This window comes from Pelodiscus sinensis, chromosome 4 (assembly GCF_049634645.1).
Source record: "Pelodiscus sinensis isolate JC-2024 chromosome 4, ASM4963464v1, whole genome shotgun sequence".
Classification (NCBI taxonomy): Eukaryota; Metazoa; Chordata; order Testudines; family Trionychidae; genus Pelodiscus; species Pelodiscus sinensis.
Window position 1 is genome coordinate 117,557,793 of NC_134714.1, and position 27,191 is coordinate 117,584,983.

Sequence of the window (27,191 nt, forward strand, 5' to 3'; positions counted from 1 at the left end):
GCCCAGCTCTTTCTCCTTGATTCCATAGTCCCTGCCAGGCTCCCATATCCCAACCTTGTACAGACTTTCCAAGGCCCACCCTTGGTCACTCAGACATACAAATCAGGTACCAGGTCCAGCCCCAAGGGCAGTGGAAATGCTACACTGAATGCAGATTTTCCTTCCTTGACGAATGTCCCCTCCTGTTAACTTTCAAGCAAGACCACTTCTGAAAGGGACAAGACAGTACAGTCAAAGGCTGCTAGCGGCTGGATTTAAAAATGAAGGGGGCTACTATAAAAGATAGGGAGGGGGATAAAATGAATATGTAATAAACAGAGAGGATAACGTTCACTTTATTCACTCACTCACTTTCTTCTGTTTTGAAAGTGGTGCCCGGGGCAGTGAGGGACAACAGGAGGTTAATGAAGGACAGAAGGGATTGAGGAAGGCAATTCAGGGACAGCTGAGAGAGTAGGAGGGTAGAGAGAAAATTCATCAAAGAAAAGAGATAAGAACATTAAAATGAGGGGATTTATTTCAAGGGTATTAGGAAGGAAATCTGAGAAGGAAAAAAAAACTTTAAAAGTAGCTTTAGCACAAAATATTTGAGAGATGGGTGATATGGCACTGACTTCCTCAATAGTAAGTTATTTATGCTAGACATCCTCCCTTACACACACACTTCATTTCTGCCTACTGATCAACACTATACAGCAGCCTCTTATATAGAAGTCATTGCAACAATCTCCTCTTCGATTGCCCGGTGGTACCTCCGAATCATTGTAGGATCTGACCCGGGAGTGAATTCTTTTAGGGAAGCCGTAAACAGTTCCACATCGGAGTGACATCCCTCCTTTTTTGACTTGCTTGCCCTGGTTAATCAGTTATACAAAACATCAGTCTGTTCAACAGCAAGCAACAGACAGCCACCAAACTGGTGAGAAAAACTAAAAAGCAACAACCCCAGAGGTTCCTGGCTGACAGGCATAAAATGAAACAGCACTGTTGTCTGTTGATTAATTTTGCCACTGCTGAAGTCTACTGATGTCCTTTTTGGCAATTGGGCCTGTCCTCTTCTCTGCTGAGAGCCAGCAGATGATCGTTCTGAGCATGCTTCTGCCTGTGGAAGCAGTAGAAAAGCTGGAGTCAGAAAAAATTCAGGACTGACATGCTGGCCTGTTAGCTGAATGTACAGAAGAGGCATCATGTGGGAAGCGTATCTTTAGCACTCCAGGTGTTTTAAGAGAAGCTCCTGCAAGTGGCACCTTCTAGAAATAGGAGGAGGAAACCTAACTCAGGTCTTTCTTATTAAGACTTTCCCATTTTAAAGGTTCCCTAACTTACTAGGAAGGTGGAAACCTCCATAGGCATTTCAATAGAAAACCATTGGGTGACCTTAATTTAGCCTGACATATTTGCCCTAAATTTTCAAAAGTGAAGAGGGAATTTGGGTGCCCAACTTAAAACACTTCAAAAGAGGCCAATTTTTCAAGCTATGTGTCTGTCCAGATCTCAAGTCGCTTTTGAAAATCTCCATCAATGGTCAACCATTGGAAACTCATGCAGATGCTATGGAACAAAAATGACACGGTAAGATACTGGTGCAAATGGCAAAGTTTAATCTTAAACTCCTTTGCATTTTCCTAGTGGTCTCTGTGAACATAGACATCTCCTCCCCACCCCCCGTATTTCTGCCTACTGATCAACTCTCAGGATGACTCTTGAATATGACTTTTTCGCTGATGTATGCTGATGCTACCATTACCCCTCAGCATGGAGCCATTTCATAGTCAACGCAGAGGCACGGATTACCATAATGTATTAAGTAGCCAACAGGAGAGGAAAGCAAGGTGTCCTAATATACAGACGATCAGTTATGTTTACACTGCTTTCTAAGAAGGCAAAAAATGTGAAGTCTATAATTATGTCAGTGTCTAGCACCTGGCCTAAAAAGAGAATAGGTGTTACCTTTTAGCTCTAATAAATAAAAAATGGTCTCCTATAGTGCAAAAAGGGGGATGCCAGTGATTTTGGAACTAAAGGTTACGAGTTCTAGGCCCCACTGCAATGCAGTGTGCGCAGTGTAGCTGAGGATAATAGTATCTGCCTGAAGAATGCCTCTGGACATAGGTCACTGACACGTGAGCATGCTTTATTGTATCCACAGCGAAGTTAGTTTCTCCAATATGCCAGGAGGCTGGAGAACATGTTCAGACCTGTTTGGTGCTTCCCAGAAGCAAAGAGGAAGCATACAAATCTGCCATTAGACAGATGAGCAAGCCCGAACAGCTGCAAACTAAAATGATAGCTCCATCTGATTGTTCTGGGCCTAACTGTTAACTGGATCAGGAGTCAGCCCTTGCAGTTTTTTCCTCATATTCTTGCCCAGTTTGTATGGCCATGTGCAGAGTGAGGTCTGGGCTATGCTGAAAAGCCTTGCTGGTGTAGCTTTGTCAGTTAGCCGTATGAAGACTCAGCCCATGCTGGCAGAAAAGTTCTTTTAGTGGCATGGTTTATACCCAAACCAAAGGCACTGCGGGGTTTGTAGCACAGACAAAACTAAAATAAAGTCTTTGTTTCAATGGCTTGTGTCTGATAAGCAGGAGGTACATTATAGTTCTTAGTGGGGCCTCGAAACATTGTGATGCTTGTGTCAGGACTCTATAGGTACGTCTACACAGCAAGCTGTTATTTGGAAATAATGTTGAGCTGGAAGACTTCCTACTCTGACTCTCTGTAACCCCCATTTCACGAGGAATAAGGGAAGTCAAAGGAAGAGTGTTTTTCCTTTGACTTCCTGCTGTGTAGACAGTACCAAAAGCTGAAGTGAGCTATTTTTACTTCAGCTACGCAATTGACATAGCTAAAGTTATGTATCTTAATTTGACTTTTGCCCTGGCCTCCAGTGTAGATGTGCCCTATGTGATCAGGAGAGCTTCAAAACTCAGTCGGGGTATGTCTACACTACAAAGTTAGTTCGAACTAACTTAGTTCGAATTAGTTAATTCGAACTAAGCTAGTTCGAACTAACGCATCTAGAACTAAAAACTAGTTCGAACTAGCGTTTTGCTAGTTCGAACTAGTAAGTCCACATTGAGTGGACTCTGAACAGGGCTTAAGGATGGCCGGAAGCAGTGCCGGCAGGGCATAAAAGGAGGACTTAGAGCATGGAGATGCTGTCTCAGGCTAGCCGAGGGCTGCGCTTAAAGGGTCCCGACCCCCACCCCGGACACACAGTTCTAAGGGGTGCCCCGCTTGCAAAGAAGTTCTGGCTTGGAGTGCCCTGAGTGCCCACACTGGGCACATCACACCACTCGGCCATCAGCCCGGCTGCACTTGCCGCAGGCTGCCATCTGGGGAGAGGGAGTAATTGGGGGGCTGCAGGAGAGCTTCCACCCCCAGAAGCCCGCAGAGCCAGCCCAGTCCTCCGCATCGGGGGCTCGTACCCCATTCCTCCCTCACCTCCTTCCACTTACCCTTCCCTAGCCCCCCTTCTTATTGATGTACAAAATAAAGATAACGTTTCTTCCAACATTGACTCTGTCTTTATTGAACAAAACTGGGGGAGACTGGGAAAAGGAGGTGGGAGAGGGGAAGAGAAAGGCTGGAAGAGGGGAGGGCAACTAACATGATCAGGGGTTGGGAACAGGTCCCAGATGAAGAAAGGCTACAGAGACTGGGACTGTTCAGCTTAGAAAAGAGGAGACAGAGGGGGGACAGGATAGAGGTCTCTAAAAGCAGGGGTTGGGTGGAGAGGGTGCATTCATAAAAGTTCTTCATGAGTTCCCATAAAGAAGGACTAGAGGACACCAAAGGAAAGGAATGGGTAGCAGGCTTGAAACTAGTAAGAGAAAGTTGTTGTTCTTGACAAAGCAAATAGTTAACCTGTGGAACTCCTTGCTGCAGGAGGCTGTGAAGGCTAGAACTAGAACAGAGTTTAAAGGGAAGTGAGATAAAGTGATGGAGGTTGGGTCAATGGAGTCCTATTAGCCAGAGGGTAGGAGTGGTGTCCCTGCCCAAAGTTTGTGGAAGGCTGGAGAGGGATGGCACGAGACAAATGGCTTGGTCATTGTCTTCGGTCCATCCCCTCCAGGGTCCCTAGGGTTGGCCGCTGTCGGCAGACAGGCTACTGGGCTAGATGGACCTTTGGTCTGACCCAGTACGGCCATTGTAAGCTCAGGGCTCAGTGTCGGGGGTCTCAGTGGACCCCCTTGATTTTCATGCACACCTGGTCCTGGGTGGCCAGGCTGGCAGCTCTCCTGCCCTAGACGGCCACTTTTCTGTGCCTAGTGCGGAGATCGTGGACGAGGTCCACGATGTCCGCACTAGCCCAGGAAGGTGCCCGCCTCTTGCGGTCCAGGGCAAGCTCCCGGGAGCCGCCAGCCTGGTCCCGGCAAGAGGGGGTGGGCTGGGGGGCATCGGGTGGGTGGCTCTGTGCCGTGCCAGGTGCAGGGTCTGCTAGCTGGGTGCTGGCAGGCTTGCACCTGGCACGGGCACCGTAGCCAGCCCGTGCCCCTTTAAGGGGTCCGGGGCCGGGAGGGGGGCATAGAGTTTCCCTGGTGTTGGCCAGAGTGGCCACCAGGGAAACCTGGGGAGGGCTAGCCTCCCACTAGTTCGAACTAAAGGGCTACACAGCCCTTAGTTCGAACTAGCTAGTTCGAACTAGGCGTTAGTCCTCGTAAAATGAGGTTTACCTAGTTCGAACTAAGCGCTCCGCTAGTTCGATTCAAATTCGAACTAGCGGAGCGCTAGTGTAGCGCATAGGAAAGTTAGTTCGAACTAACGTCCGTTAGTTCGAACTAACTTTCTAGTGTAGACATACCCTCATGGATCTGTGCTCGGTTCATCAAGGTAGGGAAGTCTGTTTAAAGACCAATGCAGCATTATACTGAGAAGCAACTCTTGCTATTCTAGTCCCATCTGTCTCCCAAACAAACGCTGCCAGTAAGGATTTGGGGCTGTGAAATATGGATTAACATGAACTGAGACCACCAAGGTAATTTCATTTGCAACATAGTGAGAGATTTTGAAGTGGAGGAGAAAAAAAATGGCATTCAACTGTTGCTCTTGCTTCCTATTGAAATCTGCTCCTGAAGCATGCATGCAGAGGCATGGCCCCCTCCTGTAACTGCTTACAGTTGTGCTGGGAACAGATACCAGCATTATGATTCCAGGCATGGCAAGACATGAAAGCAGAGAAGAGTTGCCTTTGATATATAAATTACATCAAGCCAAAATAGAGACTTTTTTGGCCCAGCACCGAGAGGAATGTCAAATGGGAGCTGTGGTGCATCCAGGGCTGGCATTCCGATTCTTTGGTCAGCACAGTACTCAGCTTACTAACTGCACGTGAAACCCATTCTGGGCTTTGTTTTCATGGAAGCTGGGTAGAAGAATCGAGAACAAGGAAAGGATGTGACAAACCACTCTGTCTTTCTGGTGAGATGCAAACTGAGATCCTGGCCCCTTGTGGTTATTACAGACCTCATAGGGCTTTCCATAAGAATTTGGGCTTCCTAAAATTTCCCACTGCAGAGTCAGGGATTAAACTGAAAATGAGCTGTCAGGAGCAGAGCTCTGGTAAATATTTGCAAACCTGTGATGCAGGAGCCCTGAGCTCCAGTGGCCCCATGTCATGACAACCCTCCCTCCTCTTCGCAGTCTCCAGGAAATACTCTATGGGTGCATCTAGACTGGCATGATTTTGTGCAAAAGCAAGTGCTTTTGTGCAAAATCTTGCCGCCTGTCTACACTGGCTGCGAGTATTTGCACAAGAACACTGACTTTGTAATGTACAAAATCAGTGGTTCTTGCGCAAATACTCCAACGCTACCACTCAGGGATAAGCCCTCTTGTGCAAGAGGGCCAGTGTAGACAGCCACATTAATTTCTTGCGCAAGAAAGCCCGATGGCTAAAATGGCCAGTGGAGCTTTCTTGCGCAAGAAAGCATCTACATTGGCACGGATGCTTTTGCGCAAAAGCAAATCTTTTGCACAAAGGCACATGACAGTATAGACACTCTCTTGCGCAAATACTTTTAACAGAAAAACTTTTCCGTTAAAAGTATTTGCGCAAAATCATGCCAGTCTAGATGCAGCCTTCGAGAATCTAAGCCCTATGGAGAATATCTTCTGAACCTTTCCACTTCAAAATTTAAAACCCTAGTGCTATTACAGAACGGCCGACACATTTCTTCTAAATCTCACTGGCATGGCAATGATTCATATACACTATCTATAAAGCATTTTCATCAGGGAGAGATGGATCACAGTCACATAAGGTGCCTGTACAGATGATCAATGCTGAAAAGATGGTATAGTACTAGGACTCTACCACAATCCAGTCCCTTGCCTGCACATACTGGATAAAGAAGTGTGTGACATGGATCAGGCCTGTTCCTGGGCTTATTCTGCAGTCTCAGTGAATATTAAAGAAACCAGTCTGAATCCTAGCTCCCTGAGACAGAAGTTTGGTGGGGATATGATGGAGGTGGTCAAAAAGAATGGGTAAAAAGGTGGCTTTTACAACACTCTTGCTTGGGCAGGGTGTTAGTATGGAAAGACACAGATGATAGAAAAGAGAAAGCCAGGCTTAGCTAAAGATACCCAGACTGTCAGAACCTTGAATTCTGAGACCCAGTTATATAGGGAGGTTCTATTTGACTACTGAGGCATCATAAGCCTGATCCAAAGAACATTGGAATGAATGAAAAAGCTCCTATTGACTTCAGTAAGTTGCAGATCAGGGTCTTGCAGCATAGGTAATTGTAGGACTCAGAGTAATGCCTGATGGTGGTAAGCAGATTGTATGTGTGTTTGCAATTGGTACCATAGTTGTTTGAGCCAGACTGTTGTTATGTCAATTTGTGGAACTAAAAGCCGGAGAAAAAATAGGTCCAATTATTGCTATAACTTGCCCGAATGCGTCAATGGATCACTCTAAATTTAGAGAGCGAAAGGCACCCTGTATTGTTGACAGGTTTGTTCTTCTGACAGGTACAGCATGTGCTCCTGATTCTTGTTTAATTCTCCTACTAAAGAATAGCTCAAACTGTGCTGAGTTGTGGGTGTGGTGGAAAGAGGAGGAGGAGAGCGATTCTTCTCCGCAGGAAGATGCAATTATCCAACTTCTTTAACTGCTCAAACAGATGACAAGTGAGTGAGCTTTCAGTTGCACTTGCCAGCTCCAGATTAAAACAAAACACTCTCCATTATACATTCAGTAACAGATCCCTAGTCCCAAACTCCCTGCAGCAGGAGGGAGCCAGGGAAAATAACCCTTTTATTTCCCCATGTTTTCCATACACAAAGGTGTTTTTTTGTTTCTTTGAACTTAGAAGACAGAATCCCACTTACGAAGTTGTGCTGTGCTAAATGGGTTGTTGCTGGAATACAAACTAGGGTCGCAGAGGGGGGCTATCTCTGTGTTTGTGCACTTGAGCTCTTTGATGAGTGCCAATCATTCCTACAGTTTGTTCACCACCTACGCGCTGTCAAACACGCACACAGGCATGCACACGCTTCTAATCCGCTCTCCTCCAGAGGTACAAGACGACAAGCAAATTGTAATTCTCTAAGCTAAAGATAAACCAGAAAGATTGTTTGTGTGCGATGGGGTGTATGCACACAAGTGCAATCAGCAACCAGCAAAATGCCACCTGTATAAATGTGAGCTCAAATTTCTGTGCATGTGCATTATAACAGGGTCCACCCATCATGCAAGCATGCGTTGGGGGCTATAGGGAATCTTACAATCTCTACTCGCCAGTCTGTGGGTAAAGCAGCGTCCAGTAAGTGGCCGGAAATCAGACCTCTTCTTTTACCCCCTCCCGGGTGCGGTTCGCAGGTGGGTTGGGGGAGACCTAGGCCCGCTCACTCCTCTGGGTCCCGGCCCAGGGACCCCACAAGCAGCAGTTACCTGCTGAGTTTCAAATAATTAGTTGCTGTCACGTCCCTGGGCCACTTCTCTGGGATGCTGTTCCATCCAGCCCTAGGGCCTTGTGGTTGAGTTGAATTCCCCTTATCCGGAGCTCTGCAGGGTTGTCTTTGGCTTCTTAGCTAACCTTCAGCCACAGGACCTGGTTCCAACCAGGCAGGATGCCCAGCTCCCACTTGGAGCTGTCCAGTGTGCTGGTGTTCCCCAGTCAGCCCTGAGGTCTTCCTGGGTCAAGCTCCAGGAAGGAACTGACAGGCCCTGGCCTAGCAGCTCTTTTCATATCAGCCTGCTGCACCCTGATTGGCTGCAGCAAAGGCTGCCACTCTGTTCTGCTCGGAGGACCTTTCTACTCCTCCTGTTGCTGGCCAGGGTGCTGAAAGGCCTCCAGCAGGGATGTCGGGCTTTGTCCACTCAGCAACATGTAACTGATTTTCATATAAATCTGAGCATGTTAGCGTGAATGTGCACACTCAACAACATGGAAGAGATTGCCTGAAAACCTTGTGATGGTGATTCCAAACTCCACCCCACAGCGGTGGAAGGGGAAAGGTTAGATCAGTGTTCAGCCAGGAAAGCTCTGTGCCACAGGCACAATGGAGCATGCTCATGGGGAAAGAAGCAGTAGAAAGAGAGCTTCCATCCAGGAGTGCAGGCAAGGGGGAAGAGAGAAGTCATTTCCTGAAGGAACACTGCGCTGCAACAGTAGGGGAAGTTGCCTTTACTGAGGAGGTCTGGTTATGAGTCTTTCCCCCCATCTTTTTAGGCATCATCCGAGAGGTAGGAAGAACCCAATGAGGGGCACGTCCGTCAGCCCTGAGACTCTGGGGTAGAGCCCCGCAGCGGGACAGGGATCCCACAACAGGTCCGACAAGATCTATTTCTGTAATAGTGGGAACGGGTAAAATGTACTTTGTTGTGGGCAGAATTGGGTTGCTAAGAACCTCTCTCCTCCCACCCCACCAGACTGCAGTAATTTACAGGAAAACAAAATAAAGTTTAGCTATACCTGCAGTCTAAGCTGACTTTATTATTATTTACTTACTCGGAGTCTCTTTTTAAAATCTATTTCTATCAAACGCCTAGCACTGCGAGCAGTTTTTCTGTTAAAGGTTTTTCAAAAAGGAGTAATAATCCTGACATATAAATAACTTGTACAATATGTTTCAAAGTTCTAAAAACAGTGCTTTAAATGGTTTAAAAATCCATTTTTTTTGAACAGCTTACTTTTTATAATCATTTAAAAAACAGCACTTTTTAAGCAAAATTGTGGTGTGATTTGTTTTGACATTCCATGCAATATACACAAGAGCAGCTTGTCATAAATAGATTTTAGCAATGTTAAGCAAGTTTTTCTTTTTTTTAAAGTTATAGGTGTAATATTTAAATTTAAGTTAGGAATAGAAAGATTTGATGCCTATTATAACAGGATTAAAAAGTTTTTACACGGCTTTAGCAAGATTTGGGTTTTTTTAGTAGTAAAAATTATGTCTGAATTATTTATCTCTATCTCTGTTAATTACCTTTTTTCATTTTAGTAGCATGAGGGAATCTGTCTCTCTTGCAGGAATTGCAGGATCTAAAGATTTTTTGCAGGCAGGAGTGGGATAAAAATGCAAGAAATAATGAGGGACCTTGTGGGAGTGGGTACTGCAGGCTGGACTGGGAGCAGGATTAAAAAAATAATCTCACACAAGGGCTCTAATATGGGGTTTGAAGCAAAGGACTATAACTAAACAGTTGCCATATCCCAAACCGAGACATTGGTGTAGTACAGGTTGGACCTCCCTGGTCCAGCACCTTTGGGATTTGCCAGACCAGGGAGGTCCCTCCCTTCCTGGCCCATACTAAAACGCTGCCTCCTCCACCCCCAGGCTCTAGCCTGACCCGCTGCTGCCTGGCCAGCTGTCTCTCACTGGGCCAGAGCTCTTTGGCTCCCACTGGCCCCACTGCTGCCAGGGTCGGGGCTGTGTGGCTGGGACTGGAGCTCCAGAACCGGGGTTGCAGCTCCCTGGCTGTCACTGGGCCAGAGATGCATGGCCACTGCCCACCCCCCTGCTACTGCCCAGCTGCTGGGGCCAGATCTCCTCGCTGCACCACTTGGCCCCGACACGGGGCTCCCAGCTGAGTCGCCAGCCCCTGCTGCCATGCTCCTACCCCACGGCCTGACCTCCTTATATCTGGTTCTGTGGTCCAGAAACATATGTGGTCCTGCCAGATCATGGATGTTGCCGGACCAGAGAGTCCCGGTGAAGGGAGGTACAACCTGTAGGACATGATTTAGAGGAAGGTGAGCAGGAGGTGCCCTGAACATAGGCCCACCCTACTGTTTCACGGTTTCACTTTCAGTAGGAGAGCCAACATCCCCAGGCTGGCACCCAGTGGAGCAGGAGTCCCCAGATCTTCCAACCCATGCTGGATTCCTGGGACAGGCAGGACTAGGGGGTAATCGACAAGGAAGCGCACCTAGCTGAACACCATTCTAGGGGCTCAGGACACACTGATCTAAAAGAGAGACTGAAGCAGCAGGCCCTGACCACAAGACTTGCTTGCCGTACCACTAATCCACCTACACTTAAAATCAAGCTCTTCATCATGAGAATAGTAACTCATACAAGCAGGCCAGTACAGTTTTTCTTAATCAGCAACTCTGACAGGTTTGTGGGCGTTTTTTTTTTTTTACTTTTTCCTTGAGGCTTTTTAAGATACATGGAAATACTATTTTCCCTGTTATTTATTATTTTTAGTACATAAATGTCCTGGGTCTCCTGTGTCCTAGATTCACCTGAACGCAGTACATTGGTGAAATAAACTGATTTTCTGCTTCTCTGATCCTCTGTACCTAGTGGGAAAGATCTTCAGAGGTGCCCTAACATTCTTCCTACTTCAGTCATACAGTCAGAGAGACTAAAGTTTTGCATCCCACAGGAGATCAGAGCAGTATGTGGCAGAGAATAGGAGGGATTGAGCTGCACCAGTGCGTAAGGCCCCTGCAATGGTAAGGAAATGATTACATGAGATATACATCCAAATATATTCTGGCAACTGACTCATACCCACATTCTGCAGAGGAGCGTGAAAAGGTCACTGCCCCTCTTACCTGTGAGAAACTGCCTTCCGCACTCCTCATTTGGTGATCAGTTATACCGGGGGTGGGCAATAACATGGTGACAGTTTGCCAGGGGCTAACCCCTGGTGGGCTGCCACCTCCATATTTACCTGAATGGCTGCAGTTACCAGCAATCGCAGCTCCCATTGGCCGCAGGTTGCCGTTCCCAGCCAATGGGAGGGGCAGAAAACAGTGTGGACCAGCACACTACATCCCACAGTTCACGTTGGCCAGGAATGGTGATCCACACCCAACAGGAGCTGCGATCACCAGTACCTGCAGCCATGAAGGTAAATATATCAGGATAAGCGGGCTGCCAGGACCAAACCCTGGTGGACTGGATCCAGACTAGGGGCTGGTATTTGCCTGTCCCTGAGACACACCCAAAGCACGTGAACAGGGCCCAGCCAGCCACACCCCTGAGAGAATACTTGGAGCCACCTCAGAGTCCTGGCTCTCCCTATAAATGGTAAAACTCCAGTTGACTGCAACTGAGCAAAGTTATGCTAATGGTGGGACCATTTGAAACCCACTCCACTGGGTCTAATTCAACTCTGGTATAAGAGAATGTGACTCCACTGAACACTGAACCTTCTTACACTGGGGTTGAATTTGGCCCTGATGGGATCTCCAGACAAGTCTACACTCTCCTGCAGTTCAGATTACAGGGGATTGTATAGACATGTCCTAAAACAGAGAGAGAAAGAGAAAGAGATTAGCTTCTGTGTACCTTTGAGACCAAATCCTTCTCTGTATTCTCATACACTGATCCAAAGCCCATCAAAGTCAATCAGGATACTTCCACAGATTGCCTTCAATGGGTTTTGGATCATACCCTAACTTAGCCATGGTGGTCTGCTAGTACAGCTGTGCTGATAGTCCAGAAATTAACACATGTGGAAGCTAGGCATTCCAAAAGAAAACTATGGGTTCCAGAATTTTTTCCCCCTCCTTGGATTAACAGGACTGGCCTTTAGGGCATGTTTCAAGGGCAATTTATTTATTCAGTCTTCCTGAAGGAAGGTTTTCTGTGGAGGTTGGGGAACTGAAGGTTTTTTCGGGTAGAAGGTCTTTATCATTATTAGTTTAAACTTTGTCACTTAATTAGAGCAAGTATGCCTAATTTTATACTTTTTTGTGCCTGTGTCTAGAAAGGACCATTATGTTTATTTAGCCTCAGCTTCCACATAACACAGGCTATAGGACTTTGCTGAATGTATAGTTGCCGTAAGCCAATAGCTGTGGTGGAATTGGAGCTTATCTGGTAGAAAAATATGTTCAGTCTTGATTTAAAATTTGGTAAATTGTTCCAATGGCTAATTACCCTCAATGGTAAAAATGTATGCCTTATGTCTAATCTGAATGTGTCTAGATTCAATTTCCAGACACTGAAGACACACTTTTTTGTCTACTAGATTATACAGCTATCTCATATCAACTTTTGGTTTCCCATGTAGGGACTTAGAGGCTGTGGTCAAGTCACCCCTTAACCTTTTCTTTGATAAGCAAAATGAATTGAAATCATTAAGTCTTTCAACATAAAGTCTGCTTTCCAACCCTTTCATCATTTGGCTTTCTTGTCTCTAAAACCTCTCCAGTTTCTCAAAATCCTTGTTGAAATGTGGATAGTAGAACTAGACATAATATACCACTAACAGTGGCAATACTACCAAAGACAGAGGTAATATAACCTCTCTACCACTACAGGTTGGACTTCCCTGATCCAGCACCCTCAGCACCTGACTGTTCCCCAACAAGGGACTTGGCCAGACCAGAGGAGGTCGATTTCGGAACCTCTGCTGCTGGCTTCCAGACTCTCCTGGAGGGCAGCCAGCTTCCCAGCTGGGCTCCTCTTCTGGCTGCTGACCCCAGCTCCCAGGTTCCCCTCATGACCATGGACCCTGCTACCAGTGCCTTAGCCCCAGCTGGGCTCCTTGCCCCCAGCCTCCATTCCAGGTTGTGGCTGGGATCCCAGCCACCAGACCAACTCCACTCCTAGCTCCAGCCAGCCTCATGGCTGCCAAACCAGCTCCACTCCCAGCCCCAGACAGGTTCCTGGCTGCTGGCCCTCCTGTCGCTGGCCCCCAGTCCCAGCTCCACCCCGGCCACTGGTCTTCCAGGTGCTGGACTGGCTCTGCTCCCAGCCCTGGTTGGCCCCTCTGCACTGGACTCCCAGCCAGCCCCCACTCGCAGCCAGATGGGGTTCTCTGGGCCAGGGGTTCTCTGGTCCAGCCACATCCATGATCCTGCTGGACCAGGGAGTCAGCCTATACTTGAATTTCCCTGCTTTATAAATTCAGGGATTGCATTAGTCCTTTTGGTCACAGCATCACTCTGGGAGCTCAAGTTCAGCTGATTTTCCACCAGGACCCCTGAGGCTTGTTCAGAAGTCATTGCTTCCCAGGATAGTGCCCCTCATCCTGTAAGCATGACCATGCTCTTTGCTCCGAGATGTGTGACCTTACATCTTACAGGGACAATGATGAAGAGGGTCCACTCTTCCAACCCCCTTGAGATCGCAGCCTCAATTGAACGCCAACACACAAGGCAATATTTAAACTAAATATAGGACACATGCACACAAAGAAAGGCAAGTGGAGGTCAAAATCTCTGTCGTCAAGCCTTTTCCCACCTCTGGCTCTCAGGAACCCTGTGTTTCCAGGCAACTAATCAAAGGCCAGCTGTCTCTTTCCCGCTCACCTCTTACCTTCCCCTTGGTGCAACAACTGCAGCCTTTCCAGAAAAAAAAAACAGCTAGGCATATTCTGACTGTCAGGTGACTTTCCTAATACAACTCAGTCACATCAGAGACTGCCCCCCACATACCGCCCTAACCCACAAGTGTTGATCACCGCTGCTTAAACCCAGAAGGGCATCTTCTTCTGCAATGTGGGGAGCTGTCCTAATCAGGATGCATACCTTACTTCTTGTTCTGAGAGTCTCCTTGTGGGAATGGGTAATACTACCATTGGTAAGCTGTTGCTCCAACTGCTGAAATCCAATACCTGTGCCCTTAGTATTGGTGATCTGGGCTACAATTCAAAATGATGATCATTGAACAAAGAAGCATGATTTGCTTTTAAGTTTCATTACCTCTGGATAGGTACCCCATCCTGAATTCTCCATTGCACTAAGTAGGGTTGCCAGATGGTTTCACAAAAAATACCAACCCCCACCACCAAAAAAAATGCTAGGAAAAAATTCTGTTGAGGAAAGACAAAAAAAAAAAAAGCCCGCTTTAATTCCCCCTCCTTCCGCCCCAGCATGTCTGGTATTTTCTGAATTTTTTTACTGGACCAAAGGCGCAAATACCGGATACCTGGCAACCCTAGCACTAAGACCACGTCACACCACTGTGGCAGTGAGTTATGTTCAATTTCCAGCTCCTTTAGACTGCCTTTCCATTGCCGCGGTAGTGAAAAGAGGCTGTAACGTAAGTGTAAATCATGTCCTATGAGTCTTCCCTATATTCCTGTAACACTGCTCTTTCTCTGGAGAGATATATAATGTTTCAGCTTAAGGATAATAGTGCTGACAGGATGCATTCACCAGCCTGTGGCAGTAACTTAAAGCTGCAAGTTAGCCAATCAGCTAGAAGGCCAATGCTTTATAATAATACTAGTACCCCTTGCTGCATTTATTCAGGGTCCCATGGGCTCCATGATTCCACTGCTGCAGAACTTGCTGTAGAGTCCACCCCTTGAGGAGAAATTGTGCTCCAGAATCTAAACTTCCATTAAAAAGACCCCATAACTATGTTTCTAGCCCTTACAGTCACGTACACAATCTTGGATTCATGAACAAAGTACAACCCCATGCCTGAGTCTGCAGATAGGCTGAAACAGTAGCTCTGAGCAGGGCTGTTCTTTGGCGCCCTATGTGGTACTAGTAAACTGGTGCCTATATGCCTGTCTTGCTCTTAGCAAAACAAACGTTAAGTTTACAGTACTAGAAAACTTGCCACCAGCACTTTATTAAAACCAGTTTAAGCAAATTAAGCACACTACAACGCCGATGGACTAAGCGCTCTATTTAGCAATAACAGGGTTTTAGGAAAGCCCATCAAATTTTTTTGTTTCCTTCATGAAAACTGGCCCACTCCTTTCCCCAAAACATACTTGTCACAAACAACTGTCATCTGAATTTTCTATTTTTGGCTAAGGCATTGATTTTTTAAAAAATATTGAAATTGGATTCAGGATTGTTAGCAAGCATCTTTGTCATCTAACAATTTGGTTGCCAATCTCACATGATTTTGATAAAGGGATTTAAAATGTCACCAAGACGTTGGCAAAAAAACAAAACAAAACAAAAACAAGAGAACCGGTCCATTCTGAACTCTGTGCAAAACATATGGTTGAAAAAAAATTGTAAAGAAGAGACAATAATCCACAATGAAAAACATCTCTGACCTGACAATAAAGTTCTATTGCTAACAACATGTTCGGGCTCAAAGTTGATCAATGGCAACATGGTAAACTGCTTTCCTGCATGGCTCACCCCCCAGCCAGCTGGTCCAATAGCTGCAGTGGTGGAGATAGGTGGACAAATCCACCTCTTGGGGTGCAGAATTCCAAGAGCAGCAGCAGGTCAGGTCTTACCACTGAGCCCCAAAGCCTGGCACCTTGGGGACGGGGGAAATTGTGGGGATGGGGCTGCTACTCCTGCCCCAGGCAGTAAGTGGGGAACAGGGAAGTGAGGGGGATGAGGGGAACAGGAACAGCGAGGAGGCTGGGGGGCGGGGTGGCAGGGGAACACGAGGAGGACAGTGGGGGAAGGAAAGGCAGTGAGGGGGCACGCAGGACAGCCGGGAGGCAGTGAGGGAGGCAGGGGAACCAAGGGAATGATGGGGAGAGGAGAGACAGGGAGCAGAAGATGAAAGAGGGGCAAAGAGGGGAGGAGGAAGCAGCTGCATGGTGCCCTCAAATGTCCTGGGGCCCCACGCACTTGCGTGGTTTGCGTATCGGTAGGGACGGCCCTGGCTCTTAGAGTGGTGAAATAGTCATAGTCAACTCTAAGGGGGTATTTATTAACTCTGAAACCAAATAATAATAATAACCTGTCCCTACTGTTAGCAAAACTCATTTTTATCAGAAACATCCTACTTGTCTGTTTCTCTCACATCCGTCACATTCTTTCCACTTCTCTGTAGGGGCTCAAACCCACAATTGTTCCCAATCTATCTGCCAAAAGCTCCAACATCACCTCTGACAACTGATATGATGCAGGGAGGCACTAACAGTAGACAAGTCCATACACAACTTCCAATCTGCAGCAACACATGGACTGCTGAAGAATGCTAGCGATGAAATTCAAAAGGTCTTTTGTAGATTAAAGCACCAGGTAGCCACGAACACCATGTCCTGGCAGTGTTTGGAGGACAATAAAATTAACAACTCATAAAGTAACCAAGATCTAGAGGCTATAAATTTAACACGCAACAGACAGGCTGAGATGTTTAGAACTGACCGGGCGATTTAATCACACAACTCCTGTTAATTTCAATGGGGGTCGTGTGGCTCAAATCCCTGCTTGACATTGAAAATTAAAACCACAAGTTCCAAATGTGCATGTTCATTAGTGGCTACTGATTCATGGACACTGGACTCTCCGGGCCAAGTTCTCCTCTTGCTTACACATAAAAAGTAACTCCACTGAAGTTAATGAACCAGGTCCCTATTTGGAGTGAACTGCCATAACACCATTGACTTCAACAGAGTTATTACCAATTTGCACAAATGTAAGTGAGATAAAAATCTGGCCCACTCTGTCCACAAATCAATGGATGTTCTGATTAACCCCCCCACCCTCAATGCTTTAGAAAATGGACTTGTGGACACAGATATGCCTAACTTAAAGGTGCTTGGGACAAATTATCTCATGTAATCCAACAAACTTCATGTCATAATTCGCTGGGCCTGTATATCTCATTTTGGTGCATGTATCATTCTTGTGCGTGAAGTTAGAGATATGGAGTATGGAATGCGTTATGGGTTTAAATGTGCAAAGGAAAGCCATCAAGGGTGTTTCCAATGCTGGGCCACCTCAATGTCTGGGCAATCATGTGAAAGAACCCTCTTTTGTCCTTTAAGACTTAGCGGTGATTGGTCTTAGGAGGTCACATGACCGCCTTAAATAGTAGGAACTGGCCAGGTAACTTACTCATGTAAAAGGGGATCCATAAAACAATCGGAAGCTTAGCAGGGTCTTTGTCTTTGTCTGGCTAACATAGCATACCCAAAGGAATGAAGCAAAGACCCCAGGGAGAGGGAATGACCCTGGCTGGAAGGCTTAGCTGGAAAAGAAACAGTTTTAGGGTGAGTTTGCAGTAAGTTTGTACTGAGGTTTTAGTGTTAGAGTTAGCTTAGCCTTTACTGTTATTTAAAATTTGTAATCTACTTTGCTTTGCCCATTCACACTTATTACCACTTTAATCCTACTGCTTGTGCTTAATAAAATCACTTGTATTTACTATCAAGCCCAGTGTAAATAATTGTTACTTGGGAGAGCAACCAGAGTGTACTTTCCCCCTTTCATTGTTAAAGGGGGCTTACCTACCTAATTCATTAGGAGTCTGATCCCACTTGGGGAGTGGTAGCCCAGGAAGCTGGGCCCAAAACTGCATTCTCCTTGGACCTGAAGGGTTTCAGTGTTTGTACTACTTCTCGGGGGGCAGTGATTTCAGCTCTGGGCCTTGCCTGGGGGAGACCAGAGAGGTGAGAGGCCCCAGAGAGCAGGAAGGCGAGTGGCAGTGGCCTTGTCAGCACCCTGGAAAGTACCCCCAAGGGGTCCTCTGTGACCACACCCCATCACGGATGTTACCAAGATGGACGATCCAGCTCAAATCAGTTACACCAGTGCAAACATGGACTGAAGTCAAAATCAGGGCCTCTGTCTTTTGAACGGCTCTAAGACATACTTGTTGCTTCCACATAAAAACAGTGTTGCAAACATGACAGATATAGTCCTGTGCAAGGAACACAGCTCTCGGATTTATCCACCACACAGAAGCATAACACCACCAAGTGCACACTCTACAGACAACCCAGCTTCGCAGTCTGCTGACAACCCAGTCCCTTTGATGAGGCAATGCATGCTCACACTGCACATTTACGGCAGCTTCATGCTGCACCATGCCCGCTCATGTGTCATCTCCACAGCGGCAGTTCTGTTAATTGAGACCAGCTGCTTCAATTCTGAATTATTCTCTCCAGAAATATTGATAGTATTACGTTATGATTAGAAAGCACTTTACCAAATGCCTCTCAATTCTGCAAAGCTCAGATGAGGAGCAGCTGTGGAGAGAAGGGACAGTTCCCTGAACATACAAAACAAACAAACAAACAAAAAGCGCTAGCTGAAAAAATACTGGAGAGAGAAAGGCTCTAAGAAGCAGATCCAGGCAGAATGACAATGGCAGCTCCCTGTAGGAAGGAGCAGCTTGCTGGGTGAGCTTATTTTAGTTTCTGAAGGGCAGATTTCTTCCTAAAGGGCCACAGTTCTGCACCCTTAATAGTGCAGGTGGAAGTGTCTGTTACATCCATTACAAAAGTAGATCCCATGGATCTGGGCCCTGGTTTGGGAGAATGCCTGAGGGCTTGCCACATTTAGATCCATTGACTGAGGTGAGTGGCCTCTTGGCAGAGAGCCAAGGTCTGTGTGGGGACTGAGAGGCCAGAGGGAGCTGTTGCAGGGTGGGACTGCCAGCTCTGCCCTGTAGGCTCTCAGCCAGCTGGCTGGCTGGCTGCAGCTGCATTGTCATGCTGGAGTTTGAATTGGGAGCAACTGAATTCCTCTCCCCTCAGTTAATCTCCTGAAGAACGGAGGATTAAAATAGCGAATAGGACAGTCTTCTTCAACTGAAGAGAAGCAAAGTTTTGTCTCTAATTTAAGACAATGGCCAATCCTGAAAAGACATTTGGTCACTACACTTATGTAACAGATACCCACTCCACTTCCTTATGCTATCGCAGCCTTTTTGAGTATGTAGTGGGGAACCCTAGGAAGAGAAAGCTCTGTGGGCAGTGGTGTGAAAGGTTCAGCAGGAAATCACAAGACAATAAGTGGTGTCCTGCAGAGAAGAATTTTGCAGAATCACACAGGGAACGTGGCATTCTTCAGCACTCACCCCTAGAAACAAGGTTCTGTTGCACCAATGCATCAGTCCAGTTTTACACTGGACCCGTAGTAACAGAACAGTGAATCAGTTCAAAGTAAAGGGACCACTCTGCAATGTAATAAGTTCTGCTTCGTCCCTCTCCATGAAACATCAGTGAGCTAAACAGTATCTTTGATTCCAGTCACAGCACATTAAAAGGGTCTCACAGTTAACATAAAATTTACATTAAATAAATTCCTTAGCGATGTTACTAATTAATCGAAGTATTAAAGGTCTAGTTTAATGTTGCAGTCCATGTGTGCAGTTAGTTCGTGTTTTCATTTTCCCCCTCTTAGACGATGAAAATAGACTGTATAGTTGCCTTTTAAGTTTTAATTTTGTTGCCAGTCTATTTCAGTTCCTGGATTTTGTGGACTAGCACCCATCCGTTTACGTTTGTAATGGTTGTAGGAAATATATCCTACAATGCTGCAGGTGGTTGTAGGAAATACATTGCTGAAATTCCAAAAATTAAAGGTTGAAAATACTTCAATTCATGTTACCCTCTTTTTTTTTTCTAAACCTAAAGCTTGGACCTAAAATTAACAATATGTTCCTTCAATGCCCATTTTCCTTCCACTTCCAGAGAGGTTGTTGTAACTATCAAGTACTGGAAAATACCTGCCACACATAAGCACACATACAACAAACCTCCCACAGTGATAACATATAAAGATGCATGTGTTCTTCCACTAGTGTCCAACGTGCCATATTTGCTTAGCAATGGGTCCGTAAACTGCACACCCATTGGCCAATTCACTAGTGCAATTCTATTGAATCCAATGGAGTTGCACTCGCTCACCTCAGGGCTGGATTTGGGGGAATTTCAGATAAATAAAACAGCAGGTTTCTTTTCTTTTGAGTATCTAAGATTGCTTAATGATGTTAGTTTAAGCAGCTGGCTGGTATTAGTTTGGGTACAATTTGTTAAGTAAGTTCTCCCAGGAATGAAACTCACTGGGCTATCCTTAGATGGTTTAAAATGTCCTGGCTCCATTGACAGGAATGTACCAATTTAGAAGAGATGAGGATCTGGTGCAGAGAACAGAAGGAACCATTCAACAGAACAGCAGTAAGAACACTCACGTAACCGACTAGATGTCCTCACCTATATGCCCTCCTGCTGGAATGCACATGTCCAATCTCTGAGAGGAATGGGCATCACACACCCTCTGGTGGAACTTAGAACCTCAACACATGCATCTGCCATAGCACAGCAGTAACAGCAGCACTGAGGTTGGCTGTTAATTTTGCTCTTAATTAAAGCACATGCATACGCCTTCTCTTTAATTGCAGCCTCCTCCACCCCTGAATTATTATTATTATGCACTGTGCAGTTCTAGAACTGACAGGGGATGTTTGTTAAATATAATTAAAGATATAAATTTTGCATGGAACAGAAGTCACAGAGCCAAGAACTTTAGTCCTCCTCCCTCAAAATCTCCCATTAGAAAATTACCTTCATTAGCACTGACTCGCTGAGCTTCTCTCTGTTGACAATTTTTATCGCGACCTTTTGACATGTTACACAGTGAACCCCCAACTTCACAAGCCCTGTAGGAGAAACAAGGAAAAAGAGAAAGAAAAAGGAACAGTTAGAGACATCCTCCATTAAGCTCTTTGCCGTTAGCATCTTCTATGGCAGTTTGGCTACTTATAAGCTAATGTTTTTCCATTAGTCCTTCTTCCTCCCAGACTCCTCACCCTGAAGAGTGAATAAGCTGTAGAAGACCCTGCAGCACTAGGAGTTAACCCATGTCTACACTAGAAACGACAATGTATAGCTATATATCCATACACTACATTGGCAAAGCACTTCTAATGCAGACATCGCTCATACCAGTAGAATTGAGCTTTTGCCAGTGTGGCTTATTCCAGCCCCCACTGAGAGAAAGAGCTATCTGTCTCAAGAGCAGTTCTGCCCCTATAACTGTGTCTACACAGGGAGCTTTTGCCAGAACACCTATATATGCATCTGGGATCATACTCCTCACTCCACTGATTAACGGAGCTGTGCTGGCAAAACTCCCTAGTGCAGTCAGACCTGGCTTAAGGTCACTTCCAGTGCTGCCACAGTTCATGGGGGCTGTCACCTTTCTACTTCAGTCTCTCCCGCTGCACAAAATGGACATTGTGATGCAATGTCATTACAGCATGCAAAAACATCAATGTGTTCTGAGGCAATATTGCAACCCCATGATGGTTTCCTGGCCCAAAATAATTTGCAGGGCCACTGTATTGCTATACATGGAAGAAAAGGTGGGAATTCCTCTCCTACCATTTATCTAAATGACACCACAACAAAATAAAAATAAAACCAACCAGTACCTGGCACTAGGCATATCAATAGCTATTACAATCTATAGGTCAAATTCTTCTTTCATTTACAACAGTGTAAATCTGGAGTGAGTCCAATGAGATCACCCAATTTATACTAGAGTCAGACTAGCATTTGTTCCTTTACCTCTAAACTTTCCTTCCATAAATTATAGTTCTGCTCTGAAACACAGCAGCAGAAAAACACCTTCTTACTCAACTAATCTACTTCCTGCATGTATTCAGTCATATCTACTTGCCTGAGGGACTAAAATAAGTTTTTACTGCTTTTTACTCCCATCAGCAGTGACGAGTCAACAGCTGCAGGAAAGTATGTCGGATTTTATTATTTTGTGAGCATCATCTACTGAACTGTCTAGTAAATGCAAATCAGTGCAATCAGAGCCAGTTTGGCCTATAAAGCCTTTATTATTGCTGGTGTTGCGTAAGATGGAAAGAATCCTGCTTAATTCTCAGAGCCCAGACTGGGATTACAGTTAGGAGGAAAAATCCATATTTTTTACTTATAAGCGGAATATAGTGGATTTGGAGCCATTAGAGACAATGAACAGGGGGACCCACAAGGTCTTTTCACACAGTAAGTATTCAGGGCAAAACCATACTTCCAAATGAACCCATATCAACCCGTGTCTCGCAAAGATCTGGCTCTAATGGAGTGAATGGGATTTCTACCACTAATTCTAATGGTTTGTCCTCAGATGCATGCCTACTTTTTATGTGACCGTAAGCCATAATTTGTGAACTGTGAAACAAAGTGTATGGGGAAAATACCCTTATTTGAGCCCAGGAAATGAACCCCACCATCTTTTTAGTTCCCTCCCTCTCAGGGGTGGCTCTAGACTAGCTGCCAGCAACTGGCGCCGTAGGCGAACCATGCAATCGGTGCCCCCACCTCCAAACCCCTCAATGATATTGCGCCATTAACTTGGCGCCCTAGGTGACCGCCTAGTTCACCTATATGGACAGGCCACCCCTGCTCCCTCTTCTGCCATCTCCTCAAGTTTGTTGCAACTTTCTCTGTAAACACCACACGGCCCATGTTCAAAACTCAGCTGAACAAGAGCCGACACTGCACAAAGCAGCTTTATTTTTCAGACGTAACATAAACAAGTCACAGAAACAAAGAGTTCAGCAAGGACAAACCCCTTTGAAAGGAAGTACAGCAACAGCCTGCCCACTGCTTTGGGCAATTCCCAGTGCTTAGCTATGCGAGCATGCTGGGCTGACAGGCAAGATCGCACTGCCACATCTAAATTCAGTCCAATAAATTAGTACCATTGCTGGTGCCTCTCATGGCAGCTATAATGCAACTGCTGCTACTTCTCTTTGGCTCCACTCCTTTGACTGGACGGCAACTTCTGGACACTACTCAGCTGTGGCTTTACGGGGTTTTACTCTGTGTCCCTTAATCTCCCCTTGCCTCCAGTGTGAGTCAGAGCTTTGGATGGCTTTTGAAGAAAAAGTGAATAAACTCTTTGCATCGTCCTTAACTCTCTTCCTATACTAAATTATTCTGGCTTATCTTCCAACTGAGTCCTTTGTAGCTGGATTCCCAGCATCCCACTATTGCCACGGCACCACACTGCATTGTTGCACCACATAGAACATTGCCCGGGAGAGGAAAGTTAAAGTGACAAAAGACTAACCAGAAGCTGCAGTCCACTCCCCTAAGGTTCTGTACTGAATTGCTAGTACCCAGGGACGGCCCTAGACTAGCTGCCAGCAACTGGTGCCATAGATGAATCATGCAATCGGCACCCCCACCTCCAAACCCCTCAATGATATTGCCCTACCCAGGGCCAGACTAAGGGGTGGGCTAGCTGGGCAGCTGCCCAGGGCGCCAACCTACGGGGGGCACCCGGCTCCCAGCGGGCTGCAGCGGCTGCCTGGAGCGGGGGCCATGTTAACCCCCGCAGCACGGGCCAGCAGCGCCCTTTCCCCTGCGGCCACAGGGCCCTGCACGGCCAGGCGCAGCCCACCCTGGTCAGGCCCGGGCTGCGTGCCATCGGCGGTGGCTGGGCCGACTGGGCAGCGCATGCGCCGTGCATCCGCCCATGCGCCCTGGAGGCAGGCCTGCGCATGCACCGTGCGCCCGGAGACGCGGCCACGTGTCCCGGGGGTGGGCCCGCACATGCGCCGTGTGCCCGGAGGTGGGGCCGTGCATCCCGGGGGCAGCGCCGCGTGCCTGGGGTCCAGGGCGCCAAAATGGCTCAGGCTGGCCCTGGCACCACCATTTGGTGCCCCATTTAACTTGGCACCCTAGGCAACCGCCTAGTTCGCCTATATGGACAGGCTTCCCCTGCTAGAACCCTTGGTTGCAGGACTTAACTTTAAATGTGTCACTGGGAGTTACGTGAGATGTGAGTTTCCCATCTGTATCCCACACATGGATCAACATGTGCCATACAGCCAAGTCCGTAGGCTCTTAGGGTATGTCTACACTAGGACATTATTTCAAAATAACTAAATTCGAAATAATAACTCCCAAAATAAGAAAATTGAAAAAGCATCTCCTCGCTACGGGGGAGGCTCCAAATTAGTCCGAGTCAGGCTCTCTTACTGTGGGTGCACTACCTCAACGTAGAGCCCCAGGAAGCACTGGGGAGTAATTATATCGGATTACTCTGGGAGTAGTTATTTTGAATTAGCAGCAGAGGAGCATCCACACTACAGCTATTTCAAAATAAGTGTTATTCCCCAAGGAAAGCAGGAATATAGATTTTGAAACAACCAGCCCATTATGAATATCTCCCTCTCTAGTGCAGACCAAAGCTGAGTGTATTCCACTTCTGGATGATTGCCAAGCAATATACAAACTAGAGGGGGAGGGCAAGGTTTCAGTCAATAAAGATGCTTGAAGAACTGCAGTCCCTACAGCCACATCTGCAGAGGAGACCCGAACTAGCACGTAAATACATAAATAATATTTTGTGAATGGAACTCCAGGTAGCTGTCCAGTATTGGTACCTTCTGTGGAGGCAGCTTGTGCTCTTGTGGAGGGAACCCTTACTCCTTTTTGGGGAGGGATATGTGCTGCTGGGTAGCACATAATGATGCAACCAGAAATCCATTTAGAGATTCTCTGAGAAAATATTTTTCCTCGTGGCCTTTCTGCTATAGTGATAAATAATCTTGGTGATATTCTGATTAGTTTGACCCTTTGCAGGTAGAATGCCAGTTCTATCTGACATCCAGAGAATACAGTCTTTTCTCATCAACAGATGCATGGGGTTTTTGGAAGAAAACCAGTAAATGGATAGATTGGTTGACATGGAATTCAGAAATTACTTCAGGGAGTAAATAAGGATGATGGAGAAGAGAGTCTTTCTTTCTCCTTGTGAAAAATGAAAAAAGGTCAGCAACTTGCTCACCATTCTGGCCAAAGTAAAGTGACTAAAAATGTGACCTTCATGGAAAGGTGGAACAGAAAGCATGTGACCAAAAGTTTAAATGGTGGTATTGTAATTACTGGCAAGACAAAACTCAAGTCGGCTTTACAACTGGCAGCTAGGGCTTGGGTAAATCTTTATGGCCATGTCTACACTAGAAAATTATTCTGAAATTACTAATTCAACTTTTTAGTCGTGGCCTATCTCATATTTACTCCATTAATAAATGTTAAACACTGAGAAACACTACACATCTTGTACAAACCACAACAATGGGCCGGATTGTACTTTCACACTGGTTTCACATTGGGTTAACTCAATTTACTTCAAGGAATTTCTCAAAATTTACACTGGAGTACGAGAACAGAATTAGGCCTTACATATGTAAGCAGGGTCAGGATAAGCTCTACCCTGACATCTGTTGGTGAACTGTGGCAAGTCAGGGTCAGGATAAGCCCTGACATCTGGGGGTGAACTGTGGCAAGTGATGCAAAAAGACTTCAGGGGCTGATTCATTTGCATAGGCATGCCCATCCTGCCTAGTATGTGCTCTCAGCAGCCAAATGGTCACTTTGGCCACTGTGGGATCTCAAGTTTCTCTGTTATTGAGGCAGGGAAGATAAAGTGTTGATACCCTGATTATGTGAATCAAATAGTGGAACTGTTTCGCCATAACTAAGTAGCACTCGCTAGACAAAGGGCATGGGTTCCAAACCCAGTCAGACTGAGAGAGGCTGGGGATAGGTCTTTGTATCTGATGGTGGGGGCCCCTGTCTGAGGGCTCAAAACACACCAATTACACTGCCTCCTCTCTTGCTGACTTCACTGTGGGCCAATGGTGCACTTGCACAGAGGCTCTTCTACTGTGAGCTGAAATCACTGTGTACTGAGGGGAGCCTGGTGCCATACTGCTGAAGAGTTGAAATTTACTGTGAGCTGAAATCACTGTTGCTGAGCTACTAGCAAAGCAGATTGTGGGACAGCTAGCAGAGCAATTTGAGGGGATGACTGGTGGATGCAGGTGAGCTGCTGGTGGGGATGACTGATGGGTGGCTGGTGGAGCAGCTGTGGGACCTACCAGCTGGTGCCCGAGGAGCGTGGACCAAGGCGGGCTGGAGGAGCAGACGCTGCTCTGTGGAACAGCTGGAGTGGCTCACAGGACAGCAGGTGGAGTGTGGCAGAGTGATTTGCATCAACGGCGGCAGCAGAAACCTATGGAGAGGCGGAGCCACCGGTGGACCGCATAAGGTATATCAACCCCTGCCCCCTCCATTGCACCCAGGTTGGAGGTAAAACCCTGCCAGGTGAACTTTTGAACCCAGGGCGGCACTGACCCGGGGCAGAGACTTTTGGGCTGCCGGACTTTGGAACTTTGGGTGATTTTTGGGTTGCTGGACTCGAGAGACTTTTGGGTGTTGGACTTTTGGGGACCTTGGGTGATTTGTGGCTGGAGGGTGGGTCTTTGCTCGTGAATTCAGATTCATGAATCTGAGTTGTGGTGTTTTCCCACTTCAATGCTGATGTTGGTTACCTTGTGTTATTAAAGATTTTCTGCTATACCAAGGCTCTGTGCTTGTGAGAGGGGAAGAATTGCCTCTTTGAGGCACCCAGGAGTGTGTGTAAGATTTCCCAGGTCACTGGGTGGGGGCTCAAGCTGGCGTTGTATTATGTTGTTGGGAGGAGACCTCTAGACATTGAACCCGGCCTTTGATGCAATTAACTTGTCCTGGCAGAAGGGTTACACATATTTGAGAGCATTGGAATTACTCTCTCTCCCTCTAAGCGAAATTTAAAAATAGTAGGGGGCTGCACTCCCTGCTCATTATATTTGCCAATCCCCCGGCTCTCCCCTCACCTCCCCCGGCCACTGGGAGGGCTGGGCCAAGTCTGTGGCAGTCCTGGATCTCCCCCTTGGGCACCAGGGAAGGCCAAGGTCATGGCGTGGCAGCCCCGACTCTCCCCTTGGAGCACTTGGGAGAGGAGAGGGGGAGGCCATATGGCACCCCCCCCCCCCCAAGCACCGGGGAGGGGGGAGGGAGGGAAGAGGCCACGCGGCTGAGGGTGGAGGCAGGTAGTAGGATGCAGAGTGATGTGATGATGTCACTCTGTTGTCCCACAGGAATTTTTTTTATATATATAGGGAGACAAATAAAGGAAGGTTGCTCTAGTGCTTTTTGTGCTGTGCTGGATCTGCAGCTGTAAAGAAGAAAACATTCTCAAGAGTAGGGACGTAAGCGAGTAGTTCGGCTAACCAATAAGCCTAAACTTATTGATTAGTCATGT

General features: G+C 46.6%; 1 protein-coding gene across 8 annotated transcripts in view; it reads right to left on the reverse strand.

Annotated features, from left to right (window-relative positions):
* Positions 1-27,191, reverse strand: part of BRSK2 (BR serine/threonine kinase 2) — a 502,819-nt gene that overhangs the window by 225,209 nt on the left and 250,419 nt on the right. For 3 of the 8 annotated variants that reach the window (XM_075928208.1, XM_075928206.1, XM_075928204.1), the window contains exons 1-2: positions 21,023-21,220; positions 20,642-20,736 (exon numbers count right to left, since the gene is read on the reverse strand). In XM_075928208.1, coding sequence (XP_075784323.1) covers positions 20,642-20,736; positions 21,023-21,167 — 240 coding nt within the window. In that variant the 5' untranslated portion in view covers positions 21,168-21,220. The other 5 variants (XM_075928205.1, XM_075928203.1, XM_075928209.1 and 2 more) reach the window with 4 other exon arrangements.